This window comes from Salvelinus sp. IW2-2015, linkage group LG6.1 (genome assembly GCF_002910315.2).
Source record: "Salvelinus sp. IW2-2015 linkage group LG6.1, ASM291031v2, whole genome shotgun sequence".
Classification (NCBI taxonomy): Eukaryota; Metazoa; Chordata; class Actinopteri; order Salmoniformes; family Salmonidae; genus Salvelinus; species Salvelinus sp. IW2-2015.
The window spans coordinates 18,201,114-18,222,152 of NC_036845.1; the positions used below are offsets into that span (position 1 = coordinate 18,201,114).

Genomic DNA, 21,039 nt, shown 5'->3' on the forward strand with positions numbered 1-21,039 from the left:
CGCCAGACCCACTGGCTCCAGGTCATCTACAAGGCTATGCTAGGTAAAGTGCCGCCTTATCTCAGTTCACTGGTCACGATGGCTACACCCACCCGCAGCACGCGCTCCAGCAGGTGTATCTCACTAGTCATCCCCAAAGCCAACACCTCCTTTGGCCGCCTTTTCTTCCAGTTCTCTGCTGCTAATGACTGGAACGAATTGCAAAAATCGCTGAAGCTGTAGACTTATATTTCCCTCACTAACTTTAAACATCAGCTATCTGAGCAGCTAACCGATCGCTGCAGCTGTACATAGCCCATCTGTAAATAGCCCACCCAATCTACCTACCTCATCCCCATATTGTTTTTATTTACTTTTCTGCTCTTTTGCACACCAGTATTTCTACTTGCACATCATCATCTGCTCATCTATCACTCCAGTGTTAATTTGCTAAATTGTAATTACTTCGCTTCTATGGCCTATTTATTGCCTTACCACCTCATGCCATTTGCACATACTCTATATAGACTTTATTTTTTTCTATTGTGTTATTGACTACGCTTGTTTATGTGTAACTCTGTGTTGTTGTTTGTGTCACACTATTTTGCTTTATCTTGGCCAGGTCGCAGTTGTAAATGAGAACTTGTTCTCAACTAGCTTACCTGGTTTAAATAAAGGTGAAATATATTTATTTTTTATTTATTTTTTAAATGTGTCTTCACTAGCAGTTGAAGCAAACTAGCGTTGAAAAACAACCTGGTGTGTGAACAAAATAATGTAAATAGCCAAGAACAAGCCTTACTTTAGTAGACTTTTGAGTAAATCAGACTAACTTGTATGCCTGTGCGCAGCACATCTAAAAATGAATCTTCAGCTCTTCAATCCCAGTGTACACAGCTCCCCAGCCGAGCAGTGTTGCGCGAGGTGGGACATTATAGGATTTGTAGTTCTTTGTGTGATTTATCTACCAGCTTTGAAACAAAATGACAGAAACACTTTGAAAACAGCTACTGCAGCATTTATTTTGCTATAAATGTGATCATACTTGACTTCAAACTCTTTTTTTATTGGCGAATGTGAGTGAAATGCTTGCACTGTGGAGCCCTGACTACCCGACAACGTGGCTGCTGAAATAGACATGGCAGGTGTTCGTTTAGGCCCTGGTCCTATTCCTCCTCATGCGCTGACTCTGAGCGACTCAGACTCTCTCTCTATGTCTCTGAATATCTTGCTCTTGGGGTTGAAGTTTCCCCCACCTCTCTGAGCTCTTCAGAGGGGCTCCTCTCTGTAGTCATGTTCAGGTGCAGTCCAGCCCGTGAGTCTACGTCCATCTCCACCGCTCTCTCACTCTCTCTCGCTCTCTCTCTCCTTCACATTATTCTGTCATGATTGTCTTTCCCAGCGGTTGAAGAGTTACCTTGTCGTTCCAGCCGCCCTCTCCTCCTGGACCTCTCAAAGAGCAATGCCCAGCTCATTGTCTCCCCACCCCATCCTATATCCCAGAAGAGCCCTCCACTACAGAGAGCCCAATTACAGGGCCCTGAACAGGCTCCAAACTGCAGCCCTGACCCAACCTCTCTCCCAGAAGAAGAGCCCTCCTCCCAGTCACTACAACAGTTTCTACTGCAGACCTCTGCTCTGAGAGGGGCTCCACAATAGATCCTATCTGAAGTTATTAACACAGCCCACAGCTCTCACAGGCTGTCTGACAGGGTTCGTGTTATTGGGGTGCTTATCACCTGCCAATACACACACACGTGTTTACTGGGGAGTTCATTCGTGAGATCACCGCCGAACAAGCTGTTAAACAGCCAATGTTATTTGTTTATCTCCCCTGTGAACGATTGTCACCGTCAGGCGCTGGAGAAATGAGTTGTTTCCCTCTTCATTTCCCTCTTGTTTGGCACTAGTGTTGCACCGGTGTGTGAACAGTGCGTGACAGTGCGAAATGTTTCTTAAAGCGTCAATCTGCAGTTCAAACAATAACATTGTATAACACTGTTTGGGTAAAACGGCTGAGTGATGGGTCTGGAGAAATGTAACCACTCTCAAATTCAAAGAAAGATGTTTGGATGCAAGGACTGACCATGTATATTGCAAATGTATATTTTAAATCGTGTTTTGAGGCTATACAGTGTTTGTTTACAACTACATTGTTTACAAACATTGGAGTAAAACAATGTTAGATTTAGCTTTCTGATGGGGTACGACAGTTGAACTAAGCTCATGAGGCATGTGATGTTCTTCAAAAATCAATGGGTCTATATATTGAGCGTAGCAATCACAGATTGCCCCTTTAAGGAATGATGCCTCCGCTTAACATGAGCGGAGCGGAGTGAGGAGAGGTAGGATCTAGTTTGACAGCTGGAATTGTCCCATTGTTTTATGGAGTCATCTTGTAAGAAGAAGAAGACGAAATACTGCGATGAAATGGACAGAGGTGCCATATCAACTGCTCATTTCTTTAGTGCAGTGTTTTCGGGCAGTAACTTTAAGTTAGTGACATTTTCGGGTCCGTTCATTCATTGCAATCCGAGCATAAAATGTTCTGCTACCAAGAGAATAGGTTTCACTGAAATGAACTTCAGTTTTATTGGACCATAAAAGTTTGATTGCAATTAATGGCGAGGAATATTAGATTGGGCTATTAAGATATTAAGTAATGAGCTTGTCAGATCTTAAGTAATGATCATTATGGCTTCGTCCGACCAGCCATAACTCAAGGCCGTATGGAATTATTTATGGGATAGGCTTAGCTTTTCATTTCGGAAGCGCTTCAAAAGTAGCCTCATATAATTATCGAGTCACTAAGCCTACCGAAAACAAGGGGAAATGACAGCAACACCCCATGGATGGCTGCAACAAAGATGTATTCACTTCATTTCATGGTGCTCTTTTATCAAAACAATAAAGCTGACGTGTTTTTGACAAAGACAAGTTACCCTGACAAGCTACCCATTCTCATAGGAAACTTTCTGCTTTGTCAGCAAAAAATGTCATAATATAAAAATAAACGTATCCCTGCTCGGGTTATGAGAGGGAGTAAACTAACAATTTTGCTGAGTCAGTGGCCTTGTGCCTGAACCTTGCAGATTCAAATTCAGGAGAGCATGTGTTTAATTTCCTGGGAGCCTTGGTAAGCACAAAGCATGCCAAATTAAAATAGGAAAACATCAGAATGGCCACAGGTGATAAATGCATTGTGTGTTACACTGTATTTTTTTATGAAAAGAATGTGAACCTTCTTTTAATTAATCTTCTTTTAAGTTAAATAACTTATTTTTAATTAATTCTTAGACTCTGAAACTTAACCTAAAGCGTTCCCCTGACACGCTCTCCATTCTAACAGGAATGTTCACGAGTAACTTTCTCGCTCTTTCTCTCCCTCCCTCCTCGCTCTCTCTAGACATATCCGGATCCACACAGGAGAGCGTCCTTACAAGTGTGACGAGTGTGGGAAGAACTTCACCGTGAAGTCCACCCTGGACTGCCACATAAAGACCCACACAGGTCAGCGTGTAGTGCACCGTGTGTACTTCCACTCCACCTGATCAGATGGAGTGGGAGGGATCAGAGGGAACACCGTAGGAGGGAAACATTAGTTCAAATGCCACCGTGGGAGTAGCGTAGGCCGATCTGTCCCTGTTAATTAGCTTAAGTGATGTTAGGGTTGTTACTACATTAGCTGCAATATGTTCTCAATATGGTCCAACTCTGGGTGTAGAGTGCACTTTGATCCATGATTTAATAGTTACATTAATAGTTACACACAGTAAATGCAGTGAAAGCGGATCCGTACTCAAAAACAAGAGTTTATAAATTCTTGGATACGTAGTCCTAATTTACTATGAACAATATTTAAATCTGCCTCATTTGCATGTCTTATCGTCTAACGGAGCCGTGGGGAGTAATTGTGCCCGGTGATTTATGGGACGGAGTTGTAGGTTTGATCGCCGGCGCAAGATGGCAGCAGAAAAGTTTTGTTATTCAAGGGATAATAGGAGATATCTCCTCACACCTTGTTCTCTTTTGGTAATTACTGTGGTTTGACACTCTGACCCTGGAGCAGACACACTCATTCTCCCTGATTAATGAGAAGGCCCAGACATTAGCTAAGTAGGCCTAATAGTCCCAAGTTATTGTTGAAGAGCTGTGGATTAGTATTCTCTGTAGGGACGTCTGAATTAACTTTTGGAACTGCAGTAATTAGAAAAGTGACTCGTTTTATTGGTACTCTCGGGGAGAAATCGAGGAAAAGGCGTCTTGTCAGCCAGTCAGAACGGAGGTGTGAAACGTTCATCAATGGAACAACGACATTCAAACTCTCTGTTTCAGGACATCATTGGCAAAAGTTCTTTGAGAATATATATATTTTTTATTGGTTCACATCAATCTAGAGTCACAATACACATTTTGGACCTAACACCCAACCCCCACTCCAAACAAACCTCACTCGATCCCAGACCTCAGACACATTATTGCCAAACCTACCATGTCAAACAATGAGAATCGGTGGAACACAGTAAAGCCCCGTTAGGGCTACATACTATAGGGGAAAACAAGAAGAAACCTACCGTTAACAATGCTATCATTCTGTTCTCTCCCTGCAGGTCAGAAGCTGTTCAACTGTCACATGTGCAACACATCCTTTTCCACCAAAGGGAGTCTGAAAGTCCACATGCGTCTCCACACGGGCTCCAAGCCCTTCAAATGCCCCTTCTGCGAGCTCCGCTTCCGCACCTCAGGCCACCGCAAGACCCACATCCAGTGTCACTACCGGCCCAGCTCAGAGGGTCGGAAGGCCAAGCGAGCGGCGTCATCCAGAAGTAACCAGAACCAGCAGCAGCACCCGGTTAACCCAGAGACCCTGCACCCTGTGGGCCTGCTCCAGGCTACTACCACAGACCATAACATCTACCTCCCAGCCAACCAGGTCCTTGCAGGCCAGTTTGACCAGAACCTGCTGCAGCAAGGCCTGGTGGGCCAGGCTATCCTGCCTACCTCCATGTCAGGTAAGGGCCCACTCAGTCACTCCCTCACTCACTCACATCAGGGTTGGGGGTCAATTCCAATTCAATTAATATATTGAATTGCACATGGGTTCCTCTCCATAAAATGTATAAATACAATTCAATTCCTGACTTGAGTTTAGGTGGAATTCCCCCCGACCCTGGCACACACACACATTCGCACAACCGTCCATTGTCACAAACACAGAATTATTTCATTCTTATTGCCAATACTTATTACCCTATGCAAGCCTAGCTCACCCCTTCCACTATTGACATGAAGCATGCACCCAAGTGCTGATCAGCGCAGCAACCATATTTCACCTGAACAGTCAGCCCTAGCCTAGTCTACATTTCAAACCATAGTTTGAGACTGAGAGGAGAGGTTTGAAGCCTGAGTCCAAGTACAGTCTGTTCTCAGTAGCCAGCCAGGAAGAGCTGAGGACTGGTGTTTACAGCTACTGGGCTAGTGTCATATCACTAGGCCTGAGGCCATGCATGCTTAGTGCTAAGAGGTGCTTCATCACTGCACACCACAACCTGCCTATTCTGCACTAGGTGTGTTTGGCTGTAGATGCACAGATACACTGGGAGAGGGAGGATGAGAGCTGGATATTACGAGGAAATAGCGCTGGACATTGTGGGACATTACATCGAAATGACGTCATACTGTCGTCATTTCAACCAGTTCCTGGTTGTAACAGTGTCATTTCAACTGTTTTGCCTGCTCTGTCTCATTTCCAGGCAGAATTGTCACTGTTGTCATTTTCGGGGATTTCAGTGAATTGAGAGTGAGGTCAAATAGTTTAGTCCAGTAAAATGGAAAAAGTATTCATACTTTTTTTTTTCAGAATACTTGGTAGTAAAGTAGGACATGCTTGTCTTTCATAGCCTGATGACTCACACAAAATTATTCCACTGCTCTGTCGTTCACTACATACTTTAGTCTGAGACTGCCATCATTGAAATTGTTTGTGGTGAAGAGGGGCACGAGGGGTGTTGTACAAAACAAAGTCATCAGCGATTGGATCGTCTCTAACCAATCAGAGTATCAACGCCAATGGCAATTTTCCAAACTGACGCTTTACCCCCTTGTGTTCTGGCTCTGGCCCAACCCATTGGTTTCTGGACCAATAAGACGGCCCCGAATGTGTTTGAATTCGGTGAGGGGTCGATGAGGCACTCCGATCCAGACTCATTGTGGAGAAGAAACTAACGTCCATGGGTGTGGTGTAGCATTTGGCTGGAGCAAGGAGTCTGGGTAGCCAGGCGACGTCTTTCACGCCTGGTTCAAAAGCAAGACCGATGTTCTGCAAATATTGAAAAGCACTTTTCCTGTCGTTTTCCTCGTGTGAACCTCATGTCAAAGACAAGTTTCCATCTCATGGAAAATAAATATTTGTTCAAGAGATATTCTAGGCTACAACTACAGTATGACGTATCTGCTAGTTAGATCTACGGACTAGAACGAAATAAGGAGTCTGAAACAACATTTGTGGAGTCTGAAAAGCATCAACACTTTAAGAGTTGAAATGTTTTGGCTGAACTCTGGCTCACTTCACCTCGAATCTGTCGTTTGTTCAAACTGGCGGCGAGGGGGAAGCCATCCGAAAAAAGCAGCCATGAAATGAATTCCCCTCACAGCGATGTTCGAGAATCTAGTAGGGCTTCGAAATGACTTAGAAATGGCTTCCACACACCGTGCTCATTGCTGGCACACAACTCGGGGTGCTACTGGCAGCCTCTCTCTCTCTCTCTCCGCATGTAGCCCCCTAGTACCCTCGAAGATCCCCCGTTGGATGATACGTTGCTCTGAGCCACTCCTCTTATCTGTTCGAGCAGACAGAAGGCACATTGAGCAAACACAGACAAATCGGGAATTATTACCATTCGTTTTTTTATTACGTGAATCTGCATTAAATTAAATCATTGAAGTTATTTCTCAAAGTCCCACACCTTATATTTTGGTTTATGGTGAGTTTAGAGTGTAGACAGTTGAACTGGGCTCATCATGCATTTCTAAGTGGCATTCTTCCAGAATAGATGGGTGTTTGTGATTCATTTAAATGATAGAAAATGTCTATAAATATCACAGAATGGGAGTCTGCTTTTTATAACAGCCCGTTATGTGTTGTGTATAGACTTGATGACATTTTGTGCCTTACTGATGTTGTGAAACTTAAAATGCAAATCGATTTATCCAAGCTTGGGACAGTAAAGGTCTTCTAATCTAATGGTGTGGTTTGTGATTGTATTGTAGCGGGTGGTGACCTGACAGTGTCTCTGTCGGAGGGTCTGGCTACTCTGGAGGGCATCCACCTCCAGCTTACCTCTGCCAACCTAGTGTGTCCCAACGTCCAGATCTCTGGCATCGATTCCAGCAACATCAACAACATCACACTGCAGGTAATGAGGGGGGGGTGTGTCCGTGCGTGTCACTGCCAGTGTCACCTACTTCTCGCCCTCTCTCCTTTGCTCTCTCCTTTGCTCCACCTCTCCTCCCTTGGTTCCCTCGTTTTCATCATCTGTCCTACTCTCTCCTCTGCTCCCCTATCACTCTCCCTCTCTCTTTTCACCTCTCTCTTCCTCCCTCTCTCTCTACCCCTCCCCCCACCCCTCTCCTGTGTTGACTCATTGGGATTCTCCCATCCCCTCCAGATTGACCCAGCCATCCTCCAGCAGGGAGGTCTCCTCTCCCACGCCCTGACAGGAGACGGAGGCCTGACCAGCCACCCTGGTGTCCACCTCATGGCCACAGGAGACCCCTCGGGGTCCGGCTCCAATGTGGTCCTGCACCCGCTCACCAGCCTGGCCCTGCAGCCCTCCGCTGTCGGCCCCGGCCACGTCACCATGGGCAGCCTTGGCGAGCACGACATCACAGGTGCATGGGAATTTTGCATTTCTGTTCCTATACTAACATGATCACTCAGGAGAATTGAAGGGGTAGTTCCCTCGGAAAGTTATGTTTATTCGTTTATTAGTCCACTACAACTCCAAAGCATTGTGCATGTCAGCATTCACGTTTTTCAAGATGGAGCATTTTCTGTACAAAGCAGAAACTGTGGTGCCTTTTCGATTTACACATTTTTTCCGCTCCTCAATTTACCGGTTCCTTCAACGGATGCATACATTTTCTTTGTCAACACAGGTGCCTGGTGCTCCCGTCTTCTCCCCCATACCTCTCATATGCATTCCTATACTGACATTGACCACGCTTCCATGCGCACTGTATTCCAGATAGTAGTTCATATCCTGCTTAAGGTCTTATCCGTGATAAGCTGTTTACATGCACATTTGATATCCCGCTCATGAGTATCCCTGTAACCATGAATAAACAGAATGTTCCTTATTTAAGGTCATATGGGTTAAATCGAATAGTAACTGAACTATGGACACTGATTTTGGCTTATTACCTTTCACATGTAGCATAATATAATTTTCAATCCTGCAGAATGTTACATTTCTGGCAGTGAAATTATATTATGTAATTATATTACGATGTAAGACATTATTCTGGTGAGCACTACTTTATTTCGTCTTCTGGGGCACCAAGTTATGACAGAAGAGAAGCTGCATGTATCAAACTTTAGTTGACAAAACGACCAAATGTCGGGAATTATAAGCAGAATAAAAAATATATATATTACGGTGGATGGAACTGCACAGGGAGCCTGCTTTTTGAAGTGATTTGTTTGACAATCAATTGAAAACATCATCACACAACACCCGTGAAAAGCAAAACTCAGCCTGCGCAGACCGCAAAAAAAGAACATTAAACGGGATAAGATTTTTACATGCCACAGTAGCCCGTCTTCGATCAGCATATCCCAGGCATCTCATCCGGGTTTCTCATAACCGGGATGCAAGCTTTTTCGGGTTATTGTAAACGGGATATGATGTTTATGTGCATCAACTCAAAAACAGAATACTTGAGTATTGTGAATAATAACAGGATATTGGTGTGCATGTAAACATGGTCATTATCACACAGAATAATTAATGAAATTCTGGATTTTCCTTGAAGACACCGAATCCTTTTTGCTTCCTTGCAGCCAAACTCAAAATGGGTAGATGTTTCACTAAAGTGTTTCTTAACTAATTTATGCAGCTGATGGTGTCTCTTTTGCTCATATCCTCTCCTCTCTTTTGGTCTCCACAGCTTTCTTTTGTTGATATGAGTGGTATGTGATGCGTGGCCCCACCTTGAGGAAACTGTCACAACGAGTTTGTTCCACAGCCATTCTTTCACACCAGCTGGACCTACTTTGACGGCATAGGGTGTCAGCCCAAGCCATGGGNCCATCCCCTCCAGATTGACCCAGCCATCCTCCAGCAGGGAGGTCTCCTCTCCCACGCCCTGACAGGAGACGGAGGCCTGACCAGCCACCCTGGTGCCCACCTCATGGCCACGGGAGACCCCTTGGCGCCCGGCTCCAATGTGGTCCTGCACCCGCTCACCAGCCTATCCCTGCAGCCCTCCGCTATCGGCCCCGGCCACATCACCATGGGCAGCCTTGGCGAGCACGACAACACAGGTGCATGGTGGTCCCGTCTTCTCCCCGGAACTTTGCATTTTTGTTCCTATACTAACATGATCACTCAGGAGAATTGAAGGGTTAGTTCACTCGGAAAGTTCACTTGTATTATGTTTATTAGTCAACTGTTACTACGATCCCAAGACATTGTGCGTGTCAGCAGTCACGTTTTGAAGATGGAGCATTTTATGTACAAAGCAAAAACTGTGATGCCTTTTCGATTAAAAATGTTTTTTCTCCTCAACTTACCCGTTCCTTCAACGGATGCATACATTTTCTTTGACAAAACGGGTGCCTGGTGCTCCCGTCTTCYCCCCATACCTCTCATATGYGTTCCTATACTAGCGTTGACCACGTTTACATGCGCACAGTATTCCTGATAGTAGTTCATATCCCGCTTAAGGTCTTATCCGGGWTCAGCTGTTTACATAGACATTTGATATCCCGCTCATGAGTATCCCTGTATCCATGAATTAACAGAATATTCCTCATTTAAAGGTCATATGGGTTAAATGGAATAGTAACTGAAATCTGAACACTGACTTTGGCCTATAACCTTTCACATGTAATATAATTTTAACTTCTGCAGAATGATGCATTTCTGGCAGTGAAATTATACAAATGTTAATTTTGTCTCGGGAACAGGAGTGGAGAAATATGATTTCAATCTTTCGCCGTCTCTTGAGAAAATGTGACTGCGCGTGTAATTTGTTGTCTTTGACACTGTCATGCAAGCAGACAGTATTTCAACCACATAAAATATGCAATCAAGACGAACAGAAGTCTTTCCAGGAACGTGTTTCGTAATTTTCTCAGCTTTTAATTTCCTCAAAACCGGTCAAACTGATGACATTTGGACATTTTAAACAGGACTGTTTTTGGAGTTATTGCATTTTCTCCCCGGTCCCTAAACGAACCAGACAACTTTACTGGTGTTTACTTGATTATTAATGCATTCATTCTATCGATGTAAGACATTCTGGTGAGCCCTACTTTATTTAGTCTTCTAGGGCAGCAAGTTATGACAGAAGTGAAGCTGCGTGTATCAAACTTTAGTTGACAAATGGACTACCAAATGTTGGAAATTATAATATGGCCTACCAAATGTCTTATTTTTTATTATAGTAAATTAGTTATAGTAAGCAAAATTATTATGGTGGATCGAGCTGCGCAGGTAGCCCACTTTTTGAAATGATTTTGTTTGACAATCAGATGAAAACATCATCACACAACGCCCATGATAAGCAAAACTCAGCCTGCACAGATCGCAAAAACAACAGTAAACGGGGATAAGATTTTTACATGGCACGTTATCCCGTTTTCGATCAGCATATCCCTGGCTTATCCGGGTTTCTCATAACCGGGATACAAGCTTTATCGGGTTATTGTAAACGGAATTTGATGTTTATATGCATCAACTCAAAAACAGAATTCTTGAGTAATGTGAATAATTAACATTAACATAAATAATTCATGAAATTCTGGATTTTCCTTGAACACACCGCTTCCTTGCAGCCAAACTCAAAATGGGTAGATGTTTCACAGTAGTATTTTTTAAAACTAATTCATGCAGATGACCGTGTCTCTTCTCTTCTACTCATATCCTTTCCTCTCTTTTGGGCCCCGCAGCTCTCTGTTGTTTATGTGAGTGTCTGTGATGTGTGGCCCCACCGAGAGACTGTCACAATGAGTTTGTTCCACAGCCATGCTTTCACACCAGCTGGACCCACTTTGACGGCATAGGGTGTCAGCTTAAGCCATGGGAGGGATGGGGGGGTGGCAGGGATAGGGGGAGAGGAGAGAATAGATCGAGCGAGGGAGAGAGGGAGTAAAAGAGGGATAAGGAGAGGAGGGATGAAAAGGGGAGAGGATAGGAGAGAAAAAAAGAGAGGAAGGAATGGAGGAAGGATAGAAGTGAGCAGAGTCAATTAGTTAATGATGACTTCTGTAGCTCCCTGTTTTCTCTCTTCCCCCCTTTTAGGCTCTCATCAGGACCTGAGTCATGTGATGAGTGCTCCAGGCCTGGTGTCCAGTGGGGCTCATGGTGCTCAGGAGATCACCCTGACCATCAACAACTCCAGCCTCACCCAGGCTCTAGCTCATGCCCAGGCCCAGGCCAACGCTGCTGCTGGGGGCAACACTGCTGCAGGCAACCACCCCCAGGAGATCACACTCACCATATCAGGTAGACACACACAAATGATCTGTCCCTGTTCTCCATACTTCTCCCAAAGTGTACACTTGCACGCTCCCCATCATGGATTTAACAAAGAAGGAAACTCTCCAGCTAATGCTTGTACCAATCCAATATGCTTTTAAAGATGCACTATGCTGGAATTGCTCTGCCATTTCCTGGTTGACGTAATTTCAGTTTGTGACAAAACAAACAAGTATGGTGTAGCAAATCACTGTATCATCTAAACCGCTGAGATATAAGTCGCTCTGGATAAGAGCGTCTGCTAAATGACTTAAATGTAAATGTAAATATATATTTTCCATAACCAACATTTTTTTATTTTCAGCTGTTTGAAGCTAGTTTGCAAAACCCGAAAGTAAAAGACTCAAAAACGAAACTTAAGAAAGGGAAGCATAGAAGAGGCGCACATAGAACAGATCTACCGCTTCTTAGGCTTGCTTTCAATGAGAAGGACATATCTATAACACACATTTCTATGTGAATTTGGTCGGGTTGCCCCGTGTGCACTGTGTTACATATTGTACACAGTGCACACTTTGGGAAAACACACACACACACACACGCAGCTACAGACAAACATGCTCACAAGCAGACACCCACCATAGGCACTCACTCGCTCATGCCCACACACACGTGGCAACTAAAGAAACTGGCTCACAGGAGCACAGTCATCTATTTTTCTCTTCACCTTAATTCAACAAACCAAGTTCACAAAAATTGTACGGATAAAAAGGTCAGTAACTCTTTTCATGAGACTATAATTGGTACTGTCACAGATGCGTCAACAGCGCTTCAAGGATACTTAATCGTGAGATACAAAAAATATGTATGAATAGAATTCATAGAATTCTGACCTCACTCCTCTCCTACGGTAGCCGAGTGATGCTGAGACTAAAAAAAGGTTTTATGCCAAACAAAAACCAATGATTTCAAAGTTAAACATACAACTCTATGCACAAGTGCGACTTTTAACAATTTCCACAGAACATTTTACAAAAACACATTTACTTGATGAACAGTGCACAGATGCCAAGTTTGATAACAGAATGCTGGTTTGTGATTCTTGTGCCGTCCTTCTGTTACCAAACGTTGCATGAATGTAAACAAAACCAAAAAACGGAGAGATGAAGACTGCAGACATAGAAAGAGCAAAAAGGGGTGGGGGGGGGGGGAATATCATTTAGTCACGTCACTGTGGGCAAGGAGATCAAATGCATTTTCTCTCTTCCTGAAGGTCAAGACCTCCTCCAGCAGCACGGTACCCACGGTGGCGGAGAGATGATTGGCGGGATCAGGCTGGCATCCCACCAAACCACGGGTGCCACCCTCACCATTGGCAATGACCACCTCCTACCTCAGAGCAACGCGGGCATGACTGGTAAGGATTGGCCGCAGCACTGACTGCTGTGTGTGTGTGTGTGTGTTTGCATCTACTCACCCATTGTGCAGCCCGCTGGGAGCGCACAGTGAAGGGCCTGTGACGTAACGTGTGTCGAGTGATTCGTTCAGATGGCGAGATGGGTCAATTAACACGCTGATTGGAGTACCTCTCAACGCTCATCACTTGTGGGGTTTCGTCAGTTTCTCTGAGCTGTCGTCATCGCTCTCCTCTCAACTCAAGTGGGCAACATTCTGTGACAAACAATGAATAGGCGTTGAGAGGAGTTTGGTCATTTTACACATGTGTTCTTATTTAACAATGGTGAGTCATCTAATCGAGAGATATTATGAAAGGATGAGAAGATAGTAAAGCTGTGGTTGGATGAATTGTGTATTTGTATGCCAAGGCAGCAGCTATTCTTCCTGGGGTCCAAACACATTAAGGCACTTACGTCACGCATAAAACAAAAGATAAAACACTACATCATATAACATTACACCACTACATATCTACAAATCAAGACGTATAATCCCACCATACAATAATGTACGTGTGTGCGTATGCGTGTCTGTTCCCGTGTGTGTGTGTCTCCTCACAGTCCCCGCTGTTCCATAAGGTGTATTTTTATCTGCTTAAAAGAAATCTAAGTCCACTGCTTGCGTCAGTTACCTGATGTGGAATAGAGTTCCATGTAGCCATGGCTCTATGTAGGACTGTGTGCCTCCCACAGTCTGTTCTGGACCCGAGGATTGTGAAGAGACCTCCGGTGGCATGTCTTGTGGGGTATGCATGGGTGTCCGAGCTGTGTGCCAGTAGTTTAAACAGACACCTCGGCGCAATCAGCATGTCAACATTTCTTACAAAAATAAGTAGTGATGAAGTCAATCTCTCCTCTACTTTGAGCCATGAGAGATTGAAATGCATATTGTTAGCATTGTTAGCTCTCCATGTACATTTAAGGGCCAGCCATGCTGCCCTGTTCTGAGCCAATTGTAATTTTCCAACGTCCCTCTTTGTGGCACTTGACCACACGACTGAACAGTAGTCCAGGTGCGACAAAACCAGGGCCTGTAGGACCTGCCTTGTTGATAGTGTTGTTAAGATTTTGGACAGACTTCTCCCCATCTTAGCTACTGTTGTATTAACATGTTTTGACCACGACAGTTTTACAATCCAGAGTTACTCCAAGCAGTTTAGTCACCTCAACTTGCTCAATTTCCACGTCATTCATTACAAGATTTCGTTGAGGTTTAGGCCTAGGGGGTTCTTGGCCTTTCACATTTTTACACTGTGGAACATAGTTGCCAAGATTCCTTGTAGTTGTGAGTGTGGGCAAGCTGCTAGGCCTAATTTCCCTTGACACTGTCACATCACAGTTTTAAATGATGCCGCAGAGAACAAGTAAATTATCTGATAAATTCTCATAAAATGTGCTTTTTTTCACGTATTTGCTGTTCATGTGGCGTTTTCAGGCATCTGCCCAATCCACTCCCAGTCAATTTCCGCTGACGTGCTCTCCTTGCGATTGTCCTATGCCACAGTGCATCATTCTACCCATTTGAAAATGCATTGCCAATTCAAAATGTATTTTTAAAATCTCGCAAGTATTTCTGTCAAGTTAAATTCTCACCTACTTCCTGTCTCTCCTGTCAGTCACCAGCCTGCCGCCTAGCACCTCCCTATCGCAGACGACTGGCTCCCAGAGCCTGGTGATGTCATCGTCGAGCATGGCCAGCGACGGCAGCGTGACTCTCACACTGGCAGACACACAGGGTATGCTGGACGCTCAACCTCAATTCACGCTCAACTTCAACGCACAGGTAACCACTCTGAAACACACACACAATCATGCACATACACATACGCTCACACATACACAGGTAACCACTCTGAAAAACAATTGATTCCCATTCAAAATCACATTTTCCCTAAACACTAACATTAACCTTAACTCTAACCCTAAACCTAAACCTAAAATATACTTTTTACAAGTGAGGTCCATTTCTCTGAATTTTTGTTGGTTTACTATTCTTGCGAGAGGACTTCTGGTACTCACAAGTATAGTAAAATGTGTACACACACACACACACACACACACACACACACACACACACACACACACACACACACACACACACACACACACACACACACACAGTAACAGTGAGTATCTTCTCTCCATAGAGTCAGCAGTACCAAACTGTGCTCAGTGACCAGGATCTCTCAGGACAACAGGCCGGCTCCACCCAGCAGGTCATACTGATCAGTCATCACCCCCAGGCCACTGAGGGACAACCCGACAATGTATACAGGGTCAGTCAGTCAGTGTGCGCGTGTGTGTGCGCGTGTACCTGTAGGTGTGTTGTTAACAGATGTCTAAGAAGGACAGGGTGGTGGGTAGGATAATGTGTGTGTTGTGTTGAAACCAGCTATCAGAGGAGGGCCAGGCGGTGGGGAAGGAGGACCAGGGGGAGAACCAGAAGCAGAACCAGTGTTTCTACTGCGATCAGGTGTGTCAGAGTGCCAACACGCTGCGACGCCACTGCAGGCAGGCCCACGGCAAGGACCGGTGCCACGTCTGCAGAGTGTGTGGCAAGGCCTTCAAAAGAGCTACTCACTTAAAGGTAAGCACAGACAGACACACAGTCACCAACACACACCCACTGGAGACTGGACTATAGCATGAAACACTGTCAAGTTTGCGGAGTGTGTGGCAGAAAAAGCACCGTAGGTCTGGGCAGACACACACACACTACAGCACGTTTATATGTTGTATGTATTCCTTCCATTCCCTGATAGTAGTTGCCCTGTCTTGCCCTCAGAGCAGAGTTAAACTCTGGATAATCGTTTCCTGTGGGGCCAGCTCTGAGTACTCTTGAGTGTATTCTGGGCGGTGGGACGGGGTTAGGAGTGGGTTACAGGAGTCAAACGCCTGAGGGTTTCTCAGCATTCAGGGGAGTTTAAACACAATCGCCTTAGAGGACCTGAGCACAATGACCGAAACTTTTTCTTCTGCTGCTTCAGTTTCTGACTGGGTCTCGTAAGAACGATACACCAACTGTCACTCTTCCCTCTGTGTCCCAAACGCCTCCTGCCTCCTGACAGGGTAATAAGCCCCGGGAGGAGCGAGAGGTAAAAGTTAACAGCTGAGTGCACACTTTTTCTCCTCTGACAATGCTGTCGTAATCTACTCATGAGGATACGGCTGCCCAAGGAAGAGAGGCTCTCCATTTAATAGCTCCACTCCACCACGTAAACAGTGGGAGGCAGGAGCTTGACCTAATTTGTAGGTCAATATGCAGAGGTCAGCCCCCTGCAAGCTGCTCTCGTCCAGCCTGAGAGCCATGTTGTTCTGCAACTCCTCAATGTCCTCCTCTGTCCTTGGCTGTGTGTGCTGTGGGTGTGTGTGTGTGTACGGGCTGTGTGTGCTGTGGGTGTGTGTGTGTGTACGGGCTGTGTGATGCGTGTGTTGCTGTGGTGTGTGTGTGTGTACGGCTGAGTGTGCTGTGGTTGTGTGTGTGTGTGTGTTACGGGCTTTGTGTGCTGTGGGTGTGTTGTGTGTGTACGGGCTGTGTGTGTTTGTGGGCTGTGTGTGTTGTTGGGCTTGTGTGTGTTGTGGCTGGTGTGTGGTTGTGGGCTGTGTGTGTTTGTGGGCTGTGTGTTGTGTGGGCTGGTGTGTTGTGTGTGTGTGTGTGTACTGTGTGTGGGCTGTGTTTGTGTGTGTGTGTACTGTGTGTGTGTTGTATGTGTGTACTGAGTGTGTGTCCGTCTTTACCTGATATGACACGTGTGATCCCCTGATGGTGTGTCTGTGTCCATGTGTATGAACAAGAGAGAGAGCACATTAGATGTGTGTTTTGATTGTGCGTCATTCAGAGAGCGTTTGTGTGTGTTAAGATACTTATATATCTTCTCTGGCTCAGTGACGCCCCCCCCCCCCCTCATTCCTTGCTCATCCTGCTCCCAAATGCTTTCCTCATCTCGTTTACGGAATTAAATGCTCCTTTGGGTAGGTGGAGCACGGCCAGAACCGCATCAAAGCCTCTTCCGTGCTAATCAGCAGCCCCGTGTAAGCCCAGAGGGGACATTTGGCCCATAGACTTCCCTGAAACTGGCTTGAGTTTCCGTTTAGAGGGGTGGATGCTTTGTTAGTACATTAAGCTTATTAAGCATTTGATGCAATTACGTAACAGATTTTAGTTCTGGGTGTCCGAGATTAGAGAATGATTAATTCATGTTTTTTTAGTTTTTTCTTCACTTTAACTGTTGCCGGGTTCATTAACTTCATGATGTAATTTAGCGATGGAGAGAGACAAAGGGCAACACTTTCAGCAATAGTTAAGCGGGAGATGCCAGTACTTTTAGCAATCATGTTAAGGAGTTGAGTAGCTTTTATTTAAAGGTCAATACCAAGGCTGCTCAAAGTGGCCCGCCAGACCAAAAGTTTGGGCGCATGTTCGCACACGCACACACACCCTCACACTCGTTTGTCTGTGTAGTTGGTTTGCTTGCTCAGACTTTCCTATGACTCTGGGGACATGCAGAGGAAGTTCTTTTAGAAACGTTCAGTTGCTGATAGGTTTTTCTTGATCTTAAAAGCAATCGTGGCTGCTATACTATCCTTTTCATTCATCACACTATCCTATGACGAGACTGGCCTCCTTGTTTCTTTGTTCATGACTAGACAGGAGTTTTCTTCAGTCTTTTTCATTAGACCTCGGAGCTTCTTGATACGTCGTCTTTTGACATTGGAGTTTCTTGATGGGTTGTCATTAGACTTTGGGGTTTCCGATGGTTTTAAGTGTACGCTGGCGCAATTGGCGGGCCAGTTCTCGGGCAATTTGCAGATATTTTTTGTAACATATTTGCTCTGTTTCACATTTTCTGTCCCCGGGACTTCTGACCTCTTTCTCCTACAGGAGCATGAGCGTGTCCACCAGCGAGGACCCTCACTGGGCTCCCAAAGGCCCAAGTTCTTCAAATGCTCCTCCTGTGATAAGGCCTTCGCCAAGCCCAGCCAACTAGAGAGACACAACCGCACACACACAGGTAATCCCACACATGCACGTGCGCGCGCACATAGCTTTCACTCGAATAAATCTCTGACTAGTATTCTATTTAGAACTATTGTACATCCCAGCCTCGAAGGAGCGAAAGTGAAAATGTAGCATATGAATGAAGTTGCCATCCGAGTCCTCGACTAGAGTGACCTTCCATCAGGCATTTGGGACACTTCAAAGACCTTAGGAAAATGATTTAATGTATATGCCTCAATGGCAAAATGACCAAATTCACTTCTTCAGAGCACATCAATCATGTACTCTCCTAATGTGAATTTAACACAACCCGACACGACAAAGAAGGATGTGCCTTTGCTCCTTTCAAATTGGGACCTTTTGTTCTGTAGAGGTAAGTATTAAGGTGAAGTGCGACTTGAACGTTTTGACTCGTTGGTACTTACTGCCTACTCTTATGGCCACCCACTCAATGGCTGTGTCAGTGGCAGGCCGGGGTGAGATTACTGTAATGTTGTGTGTTGAAGGGCCCACTGGGGCAGCTGAACCGGGGGGGGGGGGGGGGGGGGGGGTCCTGTCTTACCTCTTATCGTCCCCAGCAGGAGAGACTGTAAGTTAGCTTGTACACACGACATGTAATGACAGCCTAGCTTGCTAGTGTTACATCAGCAAGAGAAAAGCATCACAATCACAACCGTTGCTTTTAGCCCATCTTTAAGCTAACGGGGGGCCTCTTCGTACTGGAAATTGGTTTTACTCTCCATCGTCAAGATGGACAAATTGTGTGGCTGCTTTCTCACAGTGCAGTTTAGATTGAGGCAGAGGTACTTAAATAATGGCCATGGACTTAGTTGCAGACATAACAGGTCTCCTTAATTTCAGTCAAATAAGTCCGTGTATTTTCACTGTAATGGTACCAATTATGGCAGGTCGTTATGTTCCAAGATTATTCTAAAGGCCATATCCTTTTTAAATGGGAGGCATCTCCTGGCAACGCTATTATTCTGATTGGCACAGTGGGCTACAAGTTATATTGGTAAATCTGATTTACGCTTTGCCAGCGGTTCACATCTTTCAGCAGATAATGTAAGCTGACAAGGCCTTTAATTTTTTATAATAATGTTATTACATTGGATGTAAATTGCTAATGCTTGCAGTAATATACTGCAACTCATCAATTACTGTAAGCGCATCAACTTTTTAGAGGTACTTCTGTTCCGTATTTCAAACTTATCTTAGTGCGAGACAACTTTGTATTGCCTTCACCGCACACAAGATTGAATTAGAATGTATGTTTTGTATTCATCCGGCGAATTGCACCGCCATTTGCAAGCAAGCAACCTTTGTACTCATTTAAAGTCTTGAGAAGGTGTCTATCTGTGTTTGTGCAGGTGAGCGTCCCTTTAAGTGTTCCCAGTGTGACAAGGCCTTCAACCAAAAGAGTGCCCTGCAGGTACACACGGTCAAACACACAGGGGAGAAGCCCTACAAGTGTGAAATCTGCAGCATCAGCTTCACACAGAAGAGCAACATGAAGCTGCACATGAAGAGGTCGCACGGCTATGGTGAGTCACGGACACTCAAACACTCAAACATGCGCAATACTTTTGCTCTCTCTCTCTCTGAGGAGGCTAGTCCATTATTGATGGGGACCGCAGCCCAAATTCTCACCCATTTCTCGAAATTCTTGCGGACTGAGATATGTTCCGGGTAGCCTCTGAGAATAACATTGACGTATACACGGACACGGTGACTGAGTTCATCAGGAAGTGTATAGGGCGTGTTGTTCCCACGGTGACTATTAGCCTCTTCTGGATAGGACCCTTCATCTCAATTTCCGCCTAAAATGACATACCCAAATCTAACTGCCTGTAGCTTAGGACCTGAAGCAAGGATCAAATCTAATTTTATTGGTCACATGTGCCGAATAAAACGGGTGTAGACCTTACAGTGAAAATCTTACTTACAAGACCTCCACCAACAATACAGTTCAAGAAATAGAGGTAAAAAAATATTTACTAAATAAAATAAAATAAAACAAAAAGTAACAAATAAAATAACGAGGCTATATGCAGAGGGTACCGGTACCGAGTCAGTGTGCGGGGGTACAGGTTAGTCGAGGTAATTTGTACATGTAGGTAGGGGTAAAGTGACTATGCATAGATAATAAACAGCGAGTAGCAGCAGTGTAAAAACAAAGGGTGGGGGGTTGTCAATGTAAATAGTCCGGGTGGCCATTTTATACATTTTTCAGCAGTCTTATGGATTCGGGGTAGAAGCTGTTAACTTCTTATGGCTGGGGGCAGTATTGAGTAGCTTGGATGAATGAGGTGCCCAGAGTAAACTGCCTGCTACTCAATCCCAGAAGCTAAGATATGCATATTATTAGTAGATTTGGATAGAAAACACTCTGAAGTTTCTGTTAGGATATTTTATCAAGGTTTAAGATAAATGATTAAATAATTCTACCCAGAAACTTTTAACCATTAGGATTAGAAGTTAGGTAGCATGTAGGGGGGTAGAAAGGAATGTCTGTGTGTGTGCCTAAAGAAAACTAAGTGGATTATTAACCTATGTTTGAACCGACTAAGCTATAACTCTGTGGAGATAAGGGAAGACAGCTCAAGCCCCTCTAGGTTTTCCTCATCTGGGGGGACGGGAACTGTCAGCTAAGTGGTAATAAACAATGAAAAGACTTCAGGAGATAATCCAGATATTGTGTGTATGTATGTGCGTTAGTAATAGAAGGGATAAAAAGAACGGTTTTGTATATGCACGTCAGAGATCTCTCGAGAATAAACGCTATTGATTAATTTGGACACGGGTCTCTGTCTATTTTATGCAAATAAGAAACTTACAAATTCTTATAAACGGACAGAGTGTTTGCATTGTTATAATTAAATTGGTTAAAGAACATTTAGGA

The 21,039-nt window shown here is 44.6% G+C and overlaps 1 protein-coding gene across 1 annotated transcript in view; it reads left to right on the forward strand.

Moving 5' to 3' along the window:
• Positions 1-21,039, forward strand: part of LOC111964692 (zinc finger protein 236) — a 97,943-nt gene that overhangs the window by 69,026 nt on the left and 7,878 nt on the right. Inside the window, exons 21-31 of the mRNA XM_070444059.1 lie at positions 3,386-3,489; positions 4,590-4,991; positions 7,249-7,394; positions 7,647-7,869; positions 11,505-11,708; positions 12,955-13,098; positions 14,755-14,921; positions 15,286-15,414; positions 15,531-15,725; positions 18,021-18,150; positions 19,508-19,681. Of these exons, the coding sequence (XP_070300160.1) occupies positions 3,386-3,489; positions 4,590-4,991; positions 7,249-7,394; positions 7,647-7,869; positions 11,505-11,708; positions 12,955-13,098; positions 14,755-14,921; positions 15,286-15,414; positions 15,531-15,725; positions 18,021-18,150; positions 19,508-19,681 (2,018 nt within the window). The remainder of the gene's footprint in view (positions 1-3,385; positions 3,490-4,589; positions 4,992-7,248; positions 7,395-7,646; positions 7,870-11,504; positions 11,709-12,954; positions 13,099-14,754; positions 14,922-15,285; positions 15,415-15,530; positions 15,726-18,020; positions 18,151-19,507; positions 19,682-21,039) is intronic.